The sequence below is a fragment of the Nyctibius grandis genome, chromosome 5 (assembly GCF_013368605.1).
Source record: "Nyctibius grandis isolate bNycGra1 chromosome 5, bNycGra1.pri, whole genome shotgun sequence".
Taxonomy (NCBI): Eukaryota; Metazoa; Chordata; class Aves; order Nyctibiiformes; family Nyctibiidae; genus Nyctibius; species Nyctibius grandis.
Window position 1 is genome coordinate 42387407 of NC_090662.1, and position 22220 is coordinate 42409626.

Sequence of the window (22220 nt, forward strand, 5' to 3'; positions counted from 1 at the left end):
TCTACTATGTTTACACTGATGCCTTCTCTTCCTTGCCTTCTGAAAGATTGGCATAACTTGTTGCCACTGCTGTGAGGAACAGAGACGTGTTTTACTTCACAAAGCCAAGTAATAAATCTTACTGAAGTTACTGCAGTTCCTAACTTTCACTCCTGTTAACAAGGTTTAGATAAGTGCTGGTCCACGTTTGTCTTGCCTGGATTTTCACCTTGTGGTGCAGGAATGAATGTGTCAGGGAGAAGCAAAAAATACTTTCTGTCCCCTTCCCCCTCCTTGCAGGACTGCACCCAACCACCACTGATGCTTCATGAACGGGAAATTACAGCTCCTAAATTTGACATTGTAGACATAATTGAAAAGATTAACTTTTAGGGTTGTGACTGTGAAAATGTCTACTTCTCCTTGTATGTTTAAGTTTGGGTAGATATTTTGCAATCTGGGAAGATTTAAGAAAATCCCAAACAGAGTAAATAGCCAACTTGTAATTGGAAACAACTGGTTGGAGAATTTTGTTATTGCTTTACATTTAAAAGAAGTTAGGTGCTGTAAATTTGTGTGCTTTCTTTTATCCATTAAAAATGCTGTTTAGATAATTTAAGAATCATTCGTAGGTAACTGAAAGAGGCTAGTTTGCTTTAGGTAGCCAAACCATGTGAAGGCTTTAAGACTTTTCTAGAATAATATCAGGGTAAATACCAGCGCAAACACACCTACATTAGTATAGCTTGCCTGTGAAAATTTTTAATTTTATTATTTTTCTAATGACTGCCTCTAAGATTCCACGAGAGTGGGTGCGTCAAGCTTTCTCTTCCCTTTTTCGTTTCTCCTGTCCTGAAGATTTTAGCAGGCAATTTGGTAAACTAAGTAAATCCTAGTAATTAGTGAAAGGGCTAAGTTTTCTGAAAACCGGGCAGCAGGTGATAAAAGCTGTGATTCTGTCCCCAGCTGGCTCTGGCACTTGCTAGACTCTCTGCTGAGCCGGTTTGGTGTGCTAAGACAACAAAAATCTAACCTGACCAAACAACCTAGTTAAATAATACCAGCAAGATTGGGTAGGGCCATCACAGAACCAGAGCCTGTGCATATTGCAGCAGGATAGGTCTTGAATACAACTGTGTACAATTTTCTCCAAGATCAAGAAAGCTTATGGCTAAAGGGCAAATAAATTATAGGAAGGGTATGTGACTTGCTGCAAGTTCCTGATACTAAATATCACTTAGGCACAGCAGAGAATCTTTGTTTAGTATGTGTATGCAAATACACATATCTATCAAGCAGTTCAATAAGTTTATCCTTCTGTACCTTTGTGAAATCTAGGTTTTAGTTTCAAGTTAAATACAAGTTGTTAATTATTTTTTTCATGTCTTACAACAGTGCACTCAAAAATTTATGCTGAGTCCATGTCATCCTTTTATGTTAACTAGAATGGCTTTATTGGGTCAAACTTGAAGTATCAGTTTGTCCAGTATCCTATTTCTGACAGTAAATAGTAAATTCTGACAGCCAAAAGTAAATATATATGGAAGGGAATAGTAAGAAGGAGCATTTTATGATCATTCCCTAAGATTCTTTTAAATATCTGCAGCTTAGAGACTTTTTGAACCAGATGTGACATCCTTGAGTTAAAAAGCTCTTCATGGAGCTTGCGTTTGTCTAGTTATTTTCTGAATCTTTAAATTTTTGGAACTCATTCCCACAAGACGTTGTGGATCACAAAGTTTAACTACATACCATGTCCAAAAAGTACTTCTGTGCAGTTTTTTTTGAACCTGCCCCTTAATCATGTCAACTGCTGCTCCCTAATGCTTGCATTTGGAAGGTAGTTGTGCTTTATTTATCTTTTCTGTGTCACCTGTAATTCTATACTCATCTCTTCTGTCCTGTATGGTCCCTTTTTCCAGGCTGAGCAGTCCAAGTAGCATATTTCTGGTTTTACTCTTGTCCTTTTTGACGGTGGGAGACACAATGGCATACATTACTACATCTGTGGGTGCACTGTGGGTTCATGGAATAGAATTGCTTTTTTGTTTTAGTTCTTTCTGAACAATTCTGTTTTATTTGCTTTATGATAGCTATTGAGCTAGTGTTTTCATTGAACTGCCTGACTACATGACCGATCTTTCCTAGCAGATAGAGCTCCTTTGCTAGGTGTGTTATTTTGCATTTACCAGTATTGAATTTCTGCTGTTCTCTTGCACAGTCACTCCAGAGTAAGAGTGTTCTGCAACTGTTATCATGATGCCTAGGACCTGGGATGAGTTTGGGACTACACTACACTTGATACTATGCAAAAAAAGAGGAGTGCTTTGGGTTCCCAAAATGCTTTTAATCCAGGTGCAAGGCAGAGGACAGCAGATGAATACAAAGAGTTGCAGCAGTATTGATAAGCAGAGCTGCAGTGATCTCAAACAAGTTTGCACAGACATCCTGAAAGGCTGATAAGAAAGGCTAATAATAAAGTAGTTTGCTGAGAATTTAGCCCTTCTCTCGAGTTTAAGAAGCAGTGTCAGGAAACATCAAGTGCTCATTTGGCAATTTTACAAACAGAGAAGGGAGGCTGCCAACTGTTAGCCTGATGGAAGCAGCAGTCGAGTTTTCGGTGTGAAATGTGAGTGGATAGCTAGTATGAGAGTAATCTAGGCGGGCGTGAGGGAAGTGAAAGCAAGCAATTTATGGTTAATGTCATGGAGCAAGAATTGTGAGGGAAGCAGAGAAAGGGTGATGTGTTAGCCATACAAGTCAGCATTTGTATATGTTCAGTAGGATAAGCAAGAGGGAGTTAAGCAGAGTAAGTTGTATGTGTTCTTCTGTTTGTCTGCTGTGGTTTGGTTTGGATAACGGGAGCTTCACATCTGTTATTTCCACACACTAAATTGGGTAAGAAGTGAGTGGAGAATGAGTGGAGTCCCCAGTGTGGCAGGCTACACTGCAGAAAGGGATACCAGATTATTTTCTTCCAAGACCCAGCTAGGCACTGAAATGCTGGGGAAGCTCTAAGAGATCAGTCTCTTGTCTAAAACTCAACTTCAGATGCATCCTAGCTATGAAGACCTCACTTGACATAATACTGCCACAGTAAAAATAATTGTATGTATTTTTGTTAATTTACTAACTGGCATCTTAAAACCAAGAAAAATTACGTTTTTATGTACTCGTCTAGTTCTAGGTCAAATGATTAGTTCTGTGACAAGACAACATGACACTCTGAGTATGACAGAAGCCCTGATGCTGCAGCAGAGGCTGGGAATATTAATGGCCAAATCTAGGTGAGTGACTTTTAATTCTGTCAGTGCCCTATCTGTTTTCATTTCTTCATCATAGCCTTGGTTCGCATCTCTCCTTTGAAGCAGCATTGCAGTTCTTGGTTTTCTGAAGTAATATTAGAATCTATTGGAGACAAAATAATGAGCTTGTATGATTATTGATTACATACCCTTTCTTTGTTGTTCTTGAGATAACAGTGGCTATACTCCATACATCTTCATATACCACAGCTTTCTACTTGCAACTCTAGTGATTTTTCCCAAACTACTTTGCAGTTAAGGATTTTTTTAATTGTTTTTTAAGTTTGCAGGCACCTGCCCCCAACAGATTTGATCAGTTATTTTATGCTGAATGCAGAGAAAGTAATGATGATGTAATAGCATGCCACTATCTAGTTCTGTTTCCGTTTCCACTTTGTCAAAACATTTGGGGAAGTCTAAGACTGGGCTTTATTAAGTGCAAGCATCTGTGCCTGAAGGCTGCTAGAAGCATCTGCAACTGACTGCTGTATGGACCAGAGCTTGAAAACCTTTGCTGCAGATTTATATATTCATTGTTAATCTGCATTGCAGCTATTGTCACTTGTTGCTCTTTTTAGCAGTGAATTACCAGAATAAATAGGGTAGCATCAGTAGGCTAACAAGACCAAACATCTGAACATTACTGTAGTGAGGCATTGTGGGGTGCCAAGGTAGGAAATTTGTAATAGGTGTTATTACCTGTATCTCCCTTTCTAAGCAAAACAGGCAGAATTAATAAGCAAAAAAATGGAATAGTTAAAATAATAATGGGATGTATGTGTGGAGACTATTAAAAGTAGTCTGTAATTGAGAGACTGATTGGACTGATTAATAAAATTCAGGAGTTCATTATGTAAAAAAACAGTTGTGTGTAGTATAGCTTCTGTCTGCAACAGCAGAAGCAAACAACCAACCCCCCAGTTTCATGTTGAGTTGGGAAAAAACCTCTGACCAATTAATACATCTTTTCATGTTATGGCCAGAAATGACATTAGAGAATCTGTGATTTTGACTACGTGTCTGGTGCTCTACCTCTTTGTTACTAGATTCATCCAAGTAATGTTGTTACCTTTTCTGTTAAGTTCTCCATTTCACCTCTGCAGGGGTTTGGTGGCAGATTTATACAAATTTATACCGTCTCTAGGGTAGCAGTATCTCTTTTGAGTGGCTTTTCTGGTCAAGAAGAGGGGAAGAATTAGCTGCTCTTCATTGTATTCCTTGCACCTTATTTCTCAGCAGACTGAAGTGCTACTTGGATACTACTGCTGCATGCTAATACAAATGCCTGTCTAGAAAGCAAGTCCTGGTTTTCTTAAGGTGACATCAGATTTTTTTCCCCTTTAGTCAGGAAAAACTATCAACCAGTTCTCTCTCCCTTCTTGATTGCTAATGTCATATCTCTTGTTGACTTACTAGCTCTCTTCCAGGATTTTGCCCCACTTTTCATTTGTGTAGTGGAAATTTTAGTTCTTATCCAATATAAAGATTATGTAAATGGGTTGGTTTTTTTTGTCTGACTTTCTTGTATTTAAGAAATAAGAGACTTAACCACCCTCTGCAAGGTGGTAGAGGGAGGAGAAGCAAGTTGTGAGACTTGGTTCTATGAACATTATATCATACTGTTTTATGAAAGTTTTACCATACATACAAAAATCTTTACATGAAAATATAAAAAAATCAAATATTTATTTTTTATTTCCTTAATTTAGCCATGCTGTTCTGTGTTAGTTGAATATTTTACTGGTTTACAGCAAATGAAGTAGACTGTGTAACACAATCCAAACGGAACTTAATAGAAATAAAAAAAAAAAAAATTTTTTTAAATATTTGTGCGGAATGTGGGGTTTTTTCCTTCCCTTGACTTCGAGTACATAGTTTTATGTACATTGCTATATGGGAAGTATTTAAAAGTGGAAGCACAGAGCCTCACTGCTGGTCTGCCAGCACAGGGCTGCCTCCAGGCCTGGAACGCCTCCAGCCTCTATTGCAAGCCAGCCCTGGAGCTGCCGAAGCCAGGGCAGCTTTTCAGGATTGCCATGTGGGCTCTTTGTGTTGCCTGTGCCTGGTAACCTCCTACAGCCCAGGGCTTGTATGGGTGTCACTAGGGCTGTGCTCAGCAGGGGAGTGCTCTCCTTTAGACTGAACTGGAATCCAGGTAGTTGCTTTGTGTAAAGGTCCTGGTTTAGGAGATGAGAATCGCACCCAGTAAGTTGTTGGGTTTTGTTTTCCCCCAAGCTGCTGCCATGGGAATTAAGTGACAAATCAAATGGGTCTGTTTGGTAGTAACCTCAAGTTAAATTATTGGTAGGACTTTAACAGCTCGGTGTTGCCACTCCTTAATGCCAAATCTAACCTAACTATTTGAAAATATTTGTAATATTTATGTTGATTTTTTTTATTACTTATGATTGCAAAATTCATCACGAAGAATTGTAATTTCAGAGAGCAATTTGTGTTGGGTTGTTTTGTTGATGTTACTCTTTTTATTTCAACTAAATGATCATTTTGGTTTTTTTTTTCCCCTTTAGACATCACATGGTCTTCTAAAGACGTCATGGGTAGCTGTTGTAGCTGTCCAGATAAAGAAACTGTCCCAGATAACCATCGAAACAAGTTTAAGGTAAGCAACTGACGTGGTATGCTGTGAATTATTTTGCTGCTTTCTTGCAAAGTAGGTCTGTGATGGAGAAAAATGAAATGAAAATAGGGTGAGAATTACTGAACGGTTAAAACATTGCAGAGTTGCAGGTGTCTGTGGCTACAGGTTTCTCTTGCCCCTTTGAGAAATCCTCTCTTACCAGCAGTGATAGGAATTCTCTAGATAGGGTAGGCTTTTTTATGACAGTTTTGATCTTCAGGAAGGAGAAGCTGCCCTCTGCTTTTGATCCATCTCCATTTCAGTTGGTAGGGCCCAAGTAAGTGTTGTTGCCTGTGGGAGGTTATGCTTATGACTCCCTTCCTAACTTCCATAAGGGAAGAGCTGTTGGAGAAGTGTGGTTATGAACCTGGATGCGTGGTCAGCAATGGAAAATTTTAGGACTGCTGATTTTACTTGGAGGTCACTACTGATTATAGCATTTTGAGAACTTTTGTCCTTTACTTGAAGAAATTTTATTTATAAATGTGCTTCTGTCCCTTATATCCCTGGAATTTATAAGCTTGTGAACACTTGTTCATGTGCTTAACATGCTTAACATGGAGCTGCTGACTTTAAGTAAACATACCTTTGCATAGTCACACAAGTCAGATTTGCTTATGTGCTCCAAACTGTCTCTGTGAGTTGGCAAAGGAATGTAATGCTTCCATAGTGAAAAATGATTCATGCGTTGCCTTAGGGCAACACTGAAATGAGCTTTAAAGCCATGGGAATTTCTGGAAATGTTTAATATTATCAGTACAAAAAGCTGAAGGATAAAATATTTTTCTGTTTTCTTGCTTTTTATGCATTTGACATCACTTTGTGTAACTAGTTCCTATTTTTCTCCTCATAGAATTTCTCTATTGTTTGTGTGGGTCGCTGATTTCGCAGCAGGGGGGAGGAGATGAAAGAATGTAATTTGCAAAATGAAGAAAGTTGGCATATGCCTCAGTGGCAGATGAAACTATTCCTAATTCTTTTCAATTGACTAGATTTCAAGTTGAAAATGTCTCTTTAAGGAGTAATATTAATTGATACCACAGGGAAGAGTTTTTGGTAGCCTTTTTATTGAGTAAGAAAGAATCCCACTAAAAGCAGCATTGTGAGATAAAATACATGTGGAGGAAAATATACATTGTCCGAATTCCATAAAGGATGCAGATGACTTCAAACTGGTTTAAAAGCAGAAAGAATAAGAGTTTAAGCTTTATGCACATGTTTTCATGCAAGATAACCATAGGGTATTTGAATTATTTGTTGCCTTTTAAAAAAGCAGATAAAGTCTAAAACAGTCTGCTGATTCAGCAGAGTGCAAGGCTATACAGGTATGTGAAGGAAGCTTTATCTTGGAGCCACTTATCCTCTTTCATTCCTTTTCCCAACTGTAAGTGGGGTTATATGACAAAGCAAATATTTTTTTTTTTTAGAAACAGGGCTCTGAAAGATTCCATTATCTGAGGTATGCTTTATCCCTGTGGAAATACTAGAATATGTACATAAAGACAGTTTAAAAAAAATAAATACTTAACTTATGAATCTCTTATATTTTAAATTTCTCCTCAGATTTTACGATAATGTTATGCAGTCTCATTCATATTGCTTTAAAATATGTATTATTTTACTTCTGGATTGGGGGAGCAAAAGAACTGGTTTGATGAGGTTTTTTTTTTTTGTTTTTTTTTTTTTTTAACTTTTACCTCAAAGATTGTAACTAATTTGACAGAGCAGATGGAGCACATCAGTGAAACATTAAGATTATTAGTAGTGTTACTGGTGCTCAAAAGAGTACTTACCTAATGCTATTTAACTTCCTTTTTATAGGTTATTAATGTGGATGATGATGGTAATGAACTGGGTTCTGGCATAATGGAACTTACAGATACAGAACTAATTTTGTACACCCGTAAAAGGGACTCCGTAAAATGGCACTACCTCTGTCTCCGTCGCTATGGCTATGACTCAAATCTTTTCTCTTTTGAAAGTGGCCGAAGGTGTCAAACTGGACAAGGTATGTGGAATTTTTGTATATAAAGCTTTTTGGAAATTTATTTGATGTTGGAAGACAATTTTGTTTAAAAAAAGTATATTTGCCTGTCCTTTGTCAAGGGTTATAAAGGCTATAGCTTTACATGTGAATGTGGTTTCTGGGAAAAAAGTAAGTTACCTTATGAGGAATAGTCTCATAGTAAAATGAGGATTTGAGTTGCGCGTAGTTTTTGGAATTGTAGGTCTGGAGTACTTCACGCTTCTATGTGTGGATACTTCTGGTCAACTTAGGAGGTGGTTTTGACAGGGAAATTCTCCTACTTCAGAAGTTGACTTGACTTTCAGGGAGGGGTAGTGAAACCTGGAACTGTGGAGGAATCTCCTCAGGATCCGAAGGATTCTCTCTTTTTATATTTTAAAAGACTGGAGCACTGGTATGAACTGGATATCACTACCCTATTATTGTCTTCAGTAACACACTTGTGTTTCATCCTCTTCCTAAAACAAATAACCACTTTCAATGACATCATTCTCAAATTTTGATGCATTTTTATATGAAGTGTGTAAACTCCAGCTATGCTCAGTTATTTTTTGTGTGGTTTTAATTGGAAAAAGATGATTACCTTTCTAGTTCCCAGATCACGTCTGCCTTGGCCAAGGTTGGCTCCCAGTGAGAAGATTTAGGCTTTTCTCTCTCTCTTCTCTGCAGTAGTCCCTGAGGGAATAGCTGTTTTGGTTCAGGTCTCAGCCTCGTTTTGCATCTTTCTACTGTGATGTAGCTGTGTGTAGTTGGAATGCTTATGTATTCATATGTTGTGAAACTAAGTTGCGTTTTAATTTTCTTATAGATTTTTAGCATTTACTAGTGTTTTTATCAATAATGATATTTAGCAATTGCAAATTTTTTTTTAATTTCACTGTAAAAAATCAGGAAGATGAAAGAACTTGATCATAAACAAAGCTGGTCAATCTTCATTGTCCAAGCAGAGGTAAGGGCAGTCATTTTTTTTTTTATAAGAGTTTAGAAGGCATTCTCAGTTCATGTCCTAATGAGAAATGGAGATATTTTCAAATGTTACAGTATACACCATATTAAACTAAATTGTCAGACTTCTAAGAAGAAAGTAATAACTTTGTTTTGAAGAAAATCACTTTAATTGATTTTGCAGGTTTAATTTACTGCTTCTTCTAAACATGTAAAATAGATACTAATAAAACTAAACTGACAATACTGTTTTCCATGGCCTGTGAGCAAGTCTGCAAAATTTTCCACCAAGTCTAAATGGCTTTTCTGCTTCCCTCGTATTTTTTTTTAAATAGAGAAGATTAAGCAGGCTGTGCAAGCAGCAACCCTTTCCTCCCTCTTTTGTTTCTTGCATTCCTTACGTAATATTAAAATACTGTGTATATTGAGAAAAAAGAAATCTGGCAGAAAATGTTCTCTCTGCTGCCTTTTTGCAATGGAGCATTGTTCCTGAGACCTACACTGGGTTTTGTGGGCACAGTTGCAAAACTTCATCTTCACTTGGTGAGATGACCGAAAAGTTTTTCATTTGAGATGAACACTGCCCAGCAACTTTTAGTGGTTGTGTTAGTCAATATTCTGTTTGTGGTTTACATTTAATGTCAAATTATATCTATTGATAAGTTGTCAGAATGAACTGATGGCAAAACAGTGAGTTTGTGCTGGATATTAAAAACCTGGAAGACATGTTTTGGGAGCGTAGCTAATAGATAATTCAGGATAGAAAACTTGGAGGAGCTGGTGTGTCACTGTATTGTGTAAGTGACACATTGTGTTTAATGTGAATGTAATTAATAAAAATCAAGTTTTCATCAAGTTTGTTTTGCTGGCAGTTTCAGTGCCAATTTGGTTCACCTCATATTTTACGGAATCGGCAATTTGGAAGCACTTTTTTTAAACAAAGGGGTGAAGGCAGCTGAATTTCTCAGAAATGTACTGGGAGCTTTTTAAAGCTTGTGAACCTAGATTTTTTTTTTTAATTTTGTTTTTTGTCCATTAAGATTTAAGTATCCAGTGTGAATTTTCAGAAATACACAAAAAAATTGAACCTGGATTGTTGTCCTTGAGATGGATCATGGGTTGTGGAAATGTAGAGCTGCTTCTACTACAGCTGCTGTGTTGCAAGCATGAAGCTTATTCACTGCACCAGCTGAATATTAATTGTTGAGTGTCATTCCTCTTAGCCCATTTGGTATATTCCCAGCTGGGTTTTTTGTGAATTTCTGCCATGGGAGCATTTCTAGTAGTTCTGATCTATCACAGTTCTGCGTCCTTAAATAAATATACAATGATAGTAATTGTCAGCATATTAACATAATTACACTTACAGAACTAGCTATATAGGTAGGTAGTTTTTAGTAAAGAGTGTTTTAAGATTGTAATACTCACTTTAAAAAATGAGCACCTGCACCCACGTTTAACAAGCATGTCAACTTTAACTTCATGCTTTCAATGGAAGAATAATCCAAAGCTGCGACTTTGCTGGTGAGGGTAAGTTGGGGCGCTCCCTGCTGTTTAAAGGCAAAGTGGCACAATACACACGCAAAATCTATGGTATTGCTGCTAACTTTGTGTTCTGTGTCTATCCTTTAGCCTAAAACAATTGGTTTGTTACTGTCCGTTTCACACAGTTTGTCTTACTAGCTTTTCATTTTAATTTTCTTAAAGAAACAAAACTTTTACCCAGTGTTTAAATCCTTCTTTCCTGTTGTGCAGGTATCTTATTTTTATGGTAATTTAATAGAAATCTGGTTTAAAAAATGTGACCTTGTAGCACCACAGTAGTTTAATTTAGTGTTTTTATTGCTTTATTTACATAACAGGTATCCTTTTTATCAGCTTAAAAAAACAGAAGAAATCTTGCCCTGTTTTGTGCCTTTTTTTTTTACCCCTCATTTAGCACTCAAAACTTAGTTTTGCTTTTAATTGAATCAATTTTCTGTTCTAATTTAACTTTTGGTGCATGGGAAACTTATTCTTCTATTAGATAACACTTTAAAGGTTCTCACAGTAATTTTGTGTGTTTTGGTGCAATAAAATTTTCTTAATATTTTTGCTTCTTTAACAGGTATTCATTATGTGGATTCCAGTTCTATTGTTTGAAAGTTATATACACTGTAAGGCATGTTTCTTACATTAAAGGATTTTGAATTTTTTCTTGTGTGTTTATAGGAATCTTTGCCTTTAAATGTGCCCGTGCAGAAGAGCTATTTAATATGTTGCAAGAGATAATGCAGAATAATAGCATAAATGTGGTAGAAGAACCAGTAGTAGAAAGGAATAATCATCAAACAGAGTTGGAAGCTCCAAGAACCCCTCGAACGCCTACCAGTAAGTATGGTTAAACTGTCAGATGACATACCTGACTATAATGTGGTACTTAGCTTTAAATTAATTTTCCTCTTAATTACTTGAAGATTTAATGCAAATTAAATGCCATTTTCAGCTAAGAGGCTAATTACCAGTGGTGCATTCTCTTGATGTACTTGCTGAGGATTCTCTTTTGAGAATCCTAAGTCTTGGGAGCAAAACTGCTGTAGTCAAGTTCTTCAGCTTTAAGAAATAAGTTTTGGGAACTTAGTCGTTGCATAAGAACACTGCTTCAGTATATTTCTATTGAATTGCTTTGTAATAGATCAGCATATTTTACTTGTAGCATTTCTGAGAAATGTTAATGTTGGGCAATGTTCCAACCTTTTTATTAGGAAAAAAGTAATGGTAGTATCACATCTATAGTGGATTTGGAATCTTTCTTTTGCTGTGAGTAGATGGATGGGTAGAGTGAAGTCCTTTCAAAAATACCGGAGGATTTTAAGTAATCCCAGGCAGATGGCTTGATATTTGAAACTAGGAATTCCAGGTTACTGATTATTTCAGAGAAATGGAAGCTTAAGTACGTAAGTCCCTGTTTGTTAGGGAGACGTATTGTTAATGGTAGAAAGAGAAGTTGGATAAGGAGCTTACTGGGAGGACTGTGGGGCGTAATACACCTAGATTTCAGTGGTTGCTTCAGAAATGTTTCCTTGTAAATACTGGGACGCTATACTATGCAATTTACTTTCCCTTTCCTTCCCCCTGGCAAAATTGAGTCTTGTGATTATTTAATACTGTTTTACATATTCTAATTTCTCTTTTGAAAATCGAAAACGAAGATATAAAGCATCTTACTCATATACAGTAAAATGTTCTGTTTTAATATGGTTTTGCTTGTTTTCTAATTGAATCAGCTCCTGGGTTCAATGCACAAAGCTTACCTAACGGCTATCCCAGATACCCATCTTTTGGAGATGCTTCATCACATCCTTCCAGCAGACATCCTTCTGTCGGCAGTGCACGCCTCCCCTCTGTCGGTGAAGAATCAACACATCCTTTACTTGTAGCGGAGGAGCAAGTGGGTATTTTTTTCCCCCCATATAATTTAGGTTCTACATTAGTTCAGATTTTTCTAATGTTTATTCTGTAGGCTTTCATTTGTGCTTTTCACTATCAGGTTTCATGTATTTCAACCCTATATTAACTACCTCAGAAAAGTGTTTGCTTTGCCTCTTTAAAATGATACTTTATAGCATAGGTGGCTGAGGAAGAGTAACTATTTTAACTTGCTTTTCCTATTTACATACAAATAAAGATACAGAAAGTATGTATTTTCATATACTCTTCCCAAAAATTTCAGTAATTGTTTTTAAACACATAAATTGTATTTTATAATGAGAGATCCTGGTCAAAAAGCTTCTTTACATGTAAGTCTTCTATTTGGCAAATAGAAATCATGGGATAATTTAGGTTAGAAGGGACCTCTAGAGCTCTCTAGGTCAAATTTTAAAGCTGGAGGAAACTTAAACAAGGGGATTGACAGAGAAGTTGGGAAGGCTAGGTGACTGCTGCTGTAAAATACAACTTTTGCTGTTTGGGTATCCAGACACAGAATTAAATTTAGAGGAAGAATCCATTACTTCTGTCTTTACCTTTCAGCTTCATGTTGATCCACTGTGGGGACTTGGAGGCATAAACTAGTGGTGTATTCCTGCCTTTCTTAGTGGCATCTGGTCTAACTCCTGCTCCTTTTTCATTCCGAGTGCCACAGTTCTTATGGAAGTGTATGTTTGTCTGTTTCAGTTTCTGGTATTAGGAAGCTATTGGCTCTTGAAGAAAGAACGGACTATTCTGCCAGTAGAGCCAACCTCTCTTTTCATTGCTTAAGTAGTACACAAGGCAAGATCCTGGGTTTTTTTAGTTGTTCTTGGTTTTGTTTGTTTGTTTTAAATGGATAGTAAATTTCCTTTGCAGTGTGGAAATTAAAGATAAATTTAGCTGAAGCAACTATTGAAGTGTTGGTCACTGTCATGTAAGGCACAACTAATGAGCTAAGTTAGAGCAGCCCAAGGTTGCCCTGACCAGAGCAGAGGTGGGATAGAACCTGTAAAGCTGTAACTAGAGCACAGCTGGGATAAAAAGTCAAATCAAAATAGTTATTAATGTAGGATGTAAATTGCATTCTTTTGTCTGCCTTGAGTACCTCTAATTTTATTTAGAGTGATGTTAACAAACCCAACAAGAAAATTTCAGGGGAAAACCCAAAACTGAGCACAGTTCAGCAAAATGTGAGAGAGATGACCTTTGCTCTTAAACAGCTGCTATCATGAGATTTGGTTTTCAGGTATTTTGATTAGAAAAGTGGGGAGTTAAGAAGGAAAGAAATCTGGAGGGGGGGAAAAAAGCCACAAATAGCATTTGAACTTCCTTTTTTTTTTCCTTCTCCTTTTAGGTGCACACGTATGTTAACACTACTGGGGTACAAGAGGAAAGAAAAAATCGATCAAGTGTGCATGTGCCACTGGAATCAAAGCTTTCAAACACTGAAACAACTAAAGTGAAAGAAGATCAGATGTGTACTGATGACAGAGATGCTCAGGTTCTCCTGGAGCCTGAAGGAGTCAAGTTTGTTTTAGGACCAACGCCTGTTCAAAGGCAGTTAATGGAAAGAGAGAAACTGGAGCAACTTGGGAGAGACCAAGTTAGCGGCAGCAGCACAAACAACACTGAATGGGACACTGGGTATGACAGTGATGAACGCAGAGAAACGCCATCTGGTAATAAATTGGTGTATGAAAATATAAATAGGTTATCAATCCCTAGTGCCTCAGGGGTCAGGAGAGGTCGTTTGACATCAACCAGTACCTCAGACACCCAGAACATTAACAACTCTGCTCAGAGGAGAACTGCACTGTTGAACTACGAGAACTTGCCATCCTTGCCTCCTGTTTGGGAAGCCCGCAAGCTGAGTAGAGATGAAGATGACAGTTTAGGACCAAAGACCCCATCTCTGAATGGCTACCACAATAACCTAGATCCAATGCATAATTATGTCAATACGGAGAATGTAACAGTACCAGCAAGTGCTCATAAAGTAGAATTTACACGACGTCGGGACTGTACCCCAACAGTCTTCAACTTTGACATTAGGCGTCCAAGTTTAGAACACAGGCAGCTCAACTATATACAGGTTGACTTGGAAGGTGGTAGTGACTCCGACAACCCTCAGACTCCAAAAACCCCCACCACTCCACTTCCGCAAACTCCAACCAGGCGCACAGAGTTGTATGCTGTGATAGACATTGAAAGAACTGCTGCTATGTCAAGCTTGCAAAAAGCACTGCCTCGAGATGATGGTACTTCTAGGAAAACGAGACATAACAGTACTGACCTGCCGATGTGAGCCTGGGAAGCATTAAATCATTTGCACCTTTTGTGAAGTTTATAAAATTGAAGATGCAAATACTTTGCATTTCTTAACACTAACGCCTTTTATAGACTAATAGAACTTTTTTCTGCATACTTCATGTACTTGTCTAACTAAAGGGAATTAATGTAGAGCAAGTATTCATTTAGATAACACTATTTCATTCTACAGTAGTAGTAATTACTGCATAGCAGCATCACCACCTTTCACAGTGCCTCTTTAAATTGATTAGAGTCTGAGTGACATGCCAGTTTTGAATTTATAAATATTCTGGTCGGTGCCTATACTCGTTAATGGCATTTATAACACTTTTTAAAGCCTCTTGATATGTGCATTATTAGCAGGTAAACCTAATCTTTCAAGATACCTATCTTACGTTCGTTCCTCATTGAAGTGGCTCCTCCAGAATGAAATGTATGTAATGCATTAACTCACTCAGTTTGATGTACACAAGATATATTGGTTCATCTCAAGGGATACAAACACCACACCTTTTTTGTCTTTTTCTTTTTTTTTTTCTTTTTAAGACCACATGGGCAAGAAGGCCTCTAATTCCCAATAGTCTTCTTAACTTGTGTGATATTCGAGATGTCACATGGAAGTTTGTTGATCAGAACTATAAACGCATCTAAACCCAGCCTTAAGTTCCTTCCGCTAGAATAGAATTCTGAGTGGCTATCAAGTTCCCTGTGAAATCTGACAGAATTTTAATTTCATGAGAGTTTGGGTGGGGTTTTTTTTGTGAAGGAATTCACAGGTTGGCTGTATGAATTAAGGCTCTCTTGTCATTTCTTAGTTCAGTGTGCCTTCCTTTCTTTGCATTTGTGTGTTTCTTTTTTATCTGTTCCATATTGTCTTGTTTTAAAAGTTGAAATTTTGTACATAGCTTTATTGTTGAGGGTCATTTGTGTGTTTGTCTTACTCTGCATTTGACAAAGAAAGACTGTTGAAGGTCAAATGATTGTCTTTGTCCAGTCTTCTACTTTTTTATGCCTCACAGAAATATCCCAGCTCTCCAGCAGCATGCGTTATTGCACAACTGGAAAGGTTTATTATGCAGTTATTGTCTTCCTCTAAAGCATCAGACACAGGTTACACGGGAGGCAGGGTACTGGACTTGATAATTCTTTACAGAAAATTGTACGTTCTAGCAATGTGCATCCATTGTTGATAGTATAATTTAGAAAGATATGTAGTAAATTATCTGAAGGTGGTATTATCTAGAAGCATACTTCTTTTCCTTTTGCAGTTGGTGAACTTGGTTACAGTGATGGCTGCTCAGTGTTACAGGTACATCCAGGTAGAATGTTGTTTGTCAAATATGCCAGATGCACCCTTAGCAGAAGTTTTGGGTTTGTGTTTTTTTTTTTTTTTTTTTAAATACTCTGAATAATTTTAGAATTCTGGCAGTATTGCGGGTGCACCTTGGTACTAGCAGCAGAAGAGATTACTCTTGAGCCTGTGATTGCAAAGGAACTGAGACTTGTGTGAACTGGTATGATGTAAAATAACCCTTGAACTGTGAGTGAGGAAAAACATGAAAGAAAAGCCATTTGGAGATCTGAAAAATAATTAAGGGTCTTCACACAATATTTGAATTGAAGTTTTATAAAAAACAAACAGCAGTTATTTTCAGTCTTTTAAATTGGAGCATATTCCTGTTCCTTTGTTAACTTTTTCTTTGGTCTTCTCTCAGTTTAGTAGTAGCACCTGAAATACATGCATCTTGCCATACCATTAAGGATATCAGGCAACCTTTTCACTCTGACTTTCATTATTCTTTCCAGACTGTATGGTACTGAAATACCAGATGCACAAAGAACATAATTTGCAGAAGTAAAAGATGAGAGTCATTAAGACCATTATGAGGAACTTAAATGAGATTGAAAACACCCTCATTAATGATTTCACGGTCAACTCTATGCATACTCTTGTGATAGACCCGTTGACTTGTGAGGAGACCTTGGTACTCAAGAAGGTAATGACTACCTAGAGCTAGATGTTTTACAGGTCTGCAGTGTTAGTGCTCCTTCACATCTTTGCCGTTGCCTCACCTTATGCTATGGACCAGTCTTGGTCTGTACTAACGCAAAATTCCCAGGTACTGCAAAATACTTGATGGGTTCATGATACTGGCGTGATTCTTGTTCTTAGCTTATAGCTCACTTGAATTTGTGAGATGAACTAATGCTTCAGCGTGTGTTTTGAGGCAAACGTGTTTTATCTAGCTAGCTGCCTAGAAACATTTGGTCCTTATCTGTATAGTTATGGGTGTTTCAGAAATACTAATTAATTGGACCCTTAAAACACACCTGTAAGGCAGGGAAGTCATATTCTTAATTGACAAATAGGGAAACAGAGGCTTCAGGTAGATCCTAAGTGACCTGCCGAAATTACAACAACCAATCATATCCCTCCTTAGTTCTGGTGCACTGTCCTATGTATTTGTCCTGAATAGTCTCAGACACAAGGGATGGTCTAAGTAATTTTTTTTTTATGTTGTTGCAAGTTTCACAATACTTCATAGGGGATGTTTTCTTAGCTCTGGTCCCCAGAATTGAGAACATACTGAAATTTCAACTTTCGGTAGCCTTAATTATATTAACAAGTCTGACAATATATTTTCCAGGGTGATTTTTTTACCCTCTTACATTTTGCAGGTGGGATAATGCTTTCTCGTTTTGTGTACGCTGCAAACATACTGGGTAGTCCCTGTTACCCGCACTTCTCATCTTTAGCATTCCTTATTTTCTGACCCTTGAAGTAGATGTAGTTGCAATGCACTTTACCCTTTGAGACTTGGTAAATATTTTTTCAATTCAGTCTCTTTAAAGGCTGTGATGTTAGGTCTGTAATCTAGGATTCAGTTTTCAGCTGAAATCTCTCCAGAGCATTTAGATCATGTTTATTTTGGGCCCACAGGTGTATAGATTGAGAAACTACGAATACGTAACCATTTTCTTTAGTAACTGAGACATGTAAAGTTTACATGCAGGTCCTGCAAAAATCGCAGCATCTCTATCAGTTCTACTTTTCATCCATAACATGCAGTTGGCTGCTGCCCTTCAAGCACGTTTGACACGGGAAAGCCTTTAACTGTCGGTATTCCTTTAATGCAATGATTTGGGGAAGACAGACATTAGTGTATCTTTTAAACAAGGAAACCGCGTTGATAGAAAAGATGAAACGGCAACCAAAAGTACATAATAAAGCTTGTACTAGAAATACAGTTAGTGAGAATTTAATCCACTGGTTATATCAGCAAAATATTTTTTCTCCAATTGATGTCAAGAGGAGGACCAATTTTTTTAATTTTGTGGTGTTTCTTCATGACTCCATAAAAGGACGTTAAAAAGACCATTCTGAAAACCTTAACTCTCATTAGAACGTTTTTTGTTTCCCCCAATAAGTATGTTTTGCATATGACAGGGTTGAATATAACAGTGAGTGCTGAAGAACTATTCCTATTGCTGTTAAAGTCTACAGAACATTTATAGAAATCTTAAGTGTTCCAATAGACATTTCATATCATGAACTGCTTAATTCCGCCCCCACAGTGTTTGGGTATTTGTGTGTGTGTTTACACCTCTGACTAGGGCTTGGGTGTAAAAAGGGCCACAGAAAGGTGTAAGCTGTACGAAGTCCAAACCAATGTCAAAACAGGGCTGCTCTTTTGCAGGTGACAGACCAGCAGTTGATTTTGCTGTTTTTTTAACAGTGTATTGGCTCAAAATCTGGCTATCCTTGTTTTTGTTTTATATTTAACCACTTCTCAATGAGACAGTGTCAGGAGAGAGCAGATTGTCTTTATTCACTGTTGGTGACATAAAAATGCAGGTTTTGATTAATGTCAGTTACTACTTTGAGCATATAATGATGTATTTCATTTGGACCTCTATTTCTAAGCAGTATTCTCCTCTTTGTGTAAGGTGGGATCAATGGTGGAATTCCATTTCTGCACTGTACTAATTTATTTAATGGCTGCAAATAAGATGAAACTGTTTTAGTAGGAACTAATAGTGGACTTCAATCTGAAATTCTCCTACGTCCCCTAAAGAAGTTTGGTCCTTCGGTTTGATAGATAGAATTAGGTATTTTTGGAATTTAATAAGACCTTTCCCATCTTTTCCTTGAGGTAGCAATTCAGGCATTTATATTTGACAGTATTTACTTAATATAAACATAAGTTCATTTATGATATCTTTATTTTAAATTCTTATACACTCCAGAAAAACAAATCCAGAAGAAATTCCACCACAAAAAACTGCGTTAAGATGGAGTCAAGGTTGCTGATGTCCTTCTTACAGAGCATATACGAAAAAGATGGGAAGTCATGAGTTAAGGTTCTTCTACAATCTTTAGGAATTGCTTCCTCTTTTGGACAAGATCAGTGAATAAGAAAAAAAAAACCACTTAGCAGCTGTAACTCTGACCACGTATACATTATTTCTTGTGATACTGTGCTGTAGGGTATGTGACTAAGTCTGTCAGATGTCTTATGAGGATATTATCCTAACACGGTGTTTACTCCAGATTAACGCAGTATTTTGTTTGGAAATATGCAGGTGTACAGATAGAAATAGAATACGAGATATAAAGTTACCTTTAAAGTTGGTGGAACAAGTGTTGGACATTTCTATATTTTTATATATTACAAAGGGCATTTTGAAATCTTTCTTGCAGTTTTAGTAATTTAGTGTGGTAATATACATGTATTGTGACAACATTTGCTCCTATATCCATTACTTTGGTGTAATTCTATTTTATGTAGAAAATATGTGTATATACAAAGGAGATTATGTAAAAAATATGATTAAGAAATAGGCTCGAGCCCTTCAGAACAGGGACTGTCTTCCTCTGTGTCTGCAAAGTACGTAATGCCTTGAGGTCCCAGCCACAGCTCACGTCTGAGACCTGTGGTGACTGAATTGCCAAGTGATGAGCGTGGAGGAGCAGGTCCTGTGCTTTCCATGAGAAGCCTTAGTACAAATGGTGCCATGAAGATCACCTTGCTGTTCCCTGGTGCTGGGGCTGTGCTCTACATGGTCATTCCCAGTGCCACCTGCCAATAACCCAGAGAGCCCAGAGTCCATGTATCCTTTGCTCCAGTCCTTCCCTTTGGCAGTAGGAAAGGAAGTCTGAGGTAGGAGCTTGGATGTCATCAGGAAATCTTCCTTGTTAGCAGGGCAATCCTTCTGGAGCTTGTTCGGGCCTCATGCAGCGTCCTTTGAAGCCAAACGAATGATTCGTGTTGAGTTCAAGGGTCACTGGATGTGTTCCTACAAGATCAAGTTCTGCTGACGTAACAGCTCTGTTACACCTGAGGACCTGGTTGGTCAAGTTCTTCAGGAATGGTCTAAAAATAATGTAAAAATATAAATATATTTAATTACATGTACTGAAAGAAAAACCCTATTTGTTGTGGTCAGAGTTCAGATTATGATGTCAATTTTGATTTCTTAGTCATACTTGCATATATATTGCTTTAACTATTATGTATGAAAGAGGAAGTGATTCTAAAGTGTGTGAAAGATCAGGATTACACCTGTTTTTTAATGGTTATGTTATTTAGGAATGGATGTCAGTAAATTAACTCCATATTAATGCAGTTTTTTTGCATTAGAATATGTGTGTATATCATACACCTACATTTTATATATAATATATATTTGGTACTAACTTTGTATTTTCCCCGAAATTTTGCCAAATCTCGAACACAGATGTTCTCACTTGTAAGACTTTGGTACTTAATAACTGAATGTATAAGAAATGCTCTGGTATGAAAGGAAAGAGTGTTGTACGGTGTCCCACAATACAGGTGTCTCAACCAGCAGGCACGTTGCCTTTTTCATGTCTCGCTTCATTGCAGCTTCACCTTTCGTCTCCTGAAAAACAGTCTGTGTTTTTTAACTGAACTGCAGACCTGCCATTGCAGTACAGCTGAATACCGCTCTAGCATGAAAGCTGACTGGTAGTAGTAAGAATACAATAGTCACCAGTGTGCCACAAATGCATTTATTAAATGCAGAAACAGACATTTCTACAAAGGCCAAAATCTTATGTTGTATGTTCCTTTCTTGTCATTACATATGTATGATATTGTAAGATTATTGTATGTCCTAATTTGCATTATTAAATGTTTTTTTCCTACTTAAAGGCATAAATATAGCAACTTTGTATAAAGGTAGCTTTCTAGATTTTTATTTCTTTTATATAAAAAAGTCTAAACAGTGGGAGTACCATTGCCAAATTGTTTATAAAATTTGAATTAATTTGCCCTGTTCAATGAATTTGTTTTTACAAACATTCCATATTTCTTTTATGATAAAAGTGATATTATACTATGCAGAAAGAGTGTATTTTTATGCCATTCCACATTAATCTTTTAAAAAAAATTAATTTCACTTGTTTTAAGCTGTCATTATTGAGAAAGCTTACCAAATGCGCATTTTTAAAAAATGTATTATGACATGTTTCCCCTTTACCAGTGCCAACTTCATTTGGAAAAAAAAAATGTAGCATGGCAATAAACTATTGATTTTATTGAAAATCATCTATGGGTTACTTCAATATTTCCCAGTGTTAGTGTTTGCTGTATTGTATTTCGTTAGTAAAACCTTTTTTTGCTTTTGTTTAAATCATTGCTTCAGGTTCCTGTCTTTCCTGCCTCCTTGTATTCCACTCATTACTCAGTGGTAAAAAAAAAAAACAAAACAAAAAAACAAAAAAAAACACAAAAAAAAAAAAACAAAAAAAAAACCAAAACCCCCCCCCCAAAAAAACCCAAAAAAAACCCAACCCAACCAACCAAACAAACAGCCAGAACATGATGACCTGGAGTCTGTAAATTTTTCTGTGTTCTGTCACATCTTTCTCATGTACTAGGCTTACGTTTTTTTGTTGCGGTACTACTGTTGCTCTTGACTGTTGCTGTTGAGCCTGAATACTGTTGCTAGTGAATCACATGCCAGCAATGTGAATGTGTGCCTTTCTCAGTGATTAAACAACCAAGGTTTCACAAAACCCAAATGGACTTTGCTAGCATAGAACTGATAAATTCAGAAAGAAAGTAATAAGAAAATACAAGGTTGAAGTCCTGTCCAGGTGGCCTTTTCGCTTTCTTCTAGAGACTATAAAATATGGTGGTGATTTATCAAAATTCAGTATTTCCTCTTTTCTCCCTCATAAGTTACTGTTTTCAGGCATAATTTCAGTAAAGATGTTTCTGGCCAACAAATGCACCAAACCCCTAGAAACATCAGGAGATGTTTTGTTTTCAGAACCTCTTAAGAACCAACATTACATGGTCCTTGCACAATGTTGGTTACAGAATCACAGAATGTGATTGGGGTTGTAAGGGACCTCTGGAGATCATCTAGTCCAACCCCCTGCTAAAGCAGGTTCCCCTAGAGCAGGCTGCACAGGGTCATGTCCAGGCGGGTTTTGAATATCTCCAGAGAAGGGGACTCCACAACCTCCCTGGGCAGCCTGTTCCAGTGCTCTGTCACCCTCAAAGTAAAGAAGTTTTTTCTCATATTGAGATGGAAC

The 22220-nt window shown here is 37.2% G+C and overlaps 1 protein-coding gene across 2 annotated transcripts in view; it reads left to right on the forward strand.

The window, feature by feature from the left end:
- Window positions 1-21222, forward strand: part of FRS2 (fibroblast growth factor receptor substrate 2) — a 57091-nt gene extending 35869 nt beyond the window's left edge. For both annotated transcript variants that reach the window (XM_068401896.1, XM_068401897.1), the window contains exons 2-7: window positions 3161-3266; window positions 5813-5904; window positions 7744-7930; window positions 11105-11263; window positions 12160-12323; window positions 13698-21222. In XM_068401896.1, the coding sequence (XP_068257997.1) occupies window positions 5839-5904; window positions 7744-7930; window positions 11105-11263; window positions 12160-12323; window positions 13698-14648 (1527 nt within the window). In that variant the 5' untranslated portion in view covers window positions 3161-3266; window positions 5813-5838 and the 3' untranslated portion in view covers window positions 14649-21222. The remainder of the gene's footprint in view (window positions 1-3160; window positions 3267-5812; window positions 5905-7743; window positions 7931-11104; window positions 11264-12159; window positions 12324-13697) is intronic.
- Window positions 21223-22220: the final 998 nt, after the last annotated feature.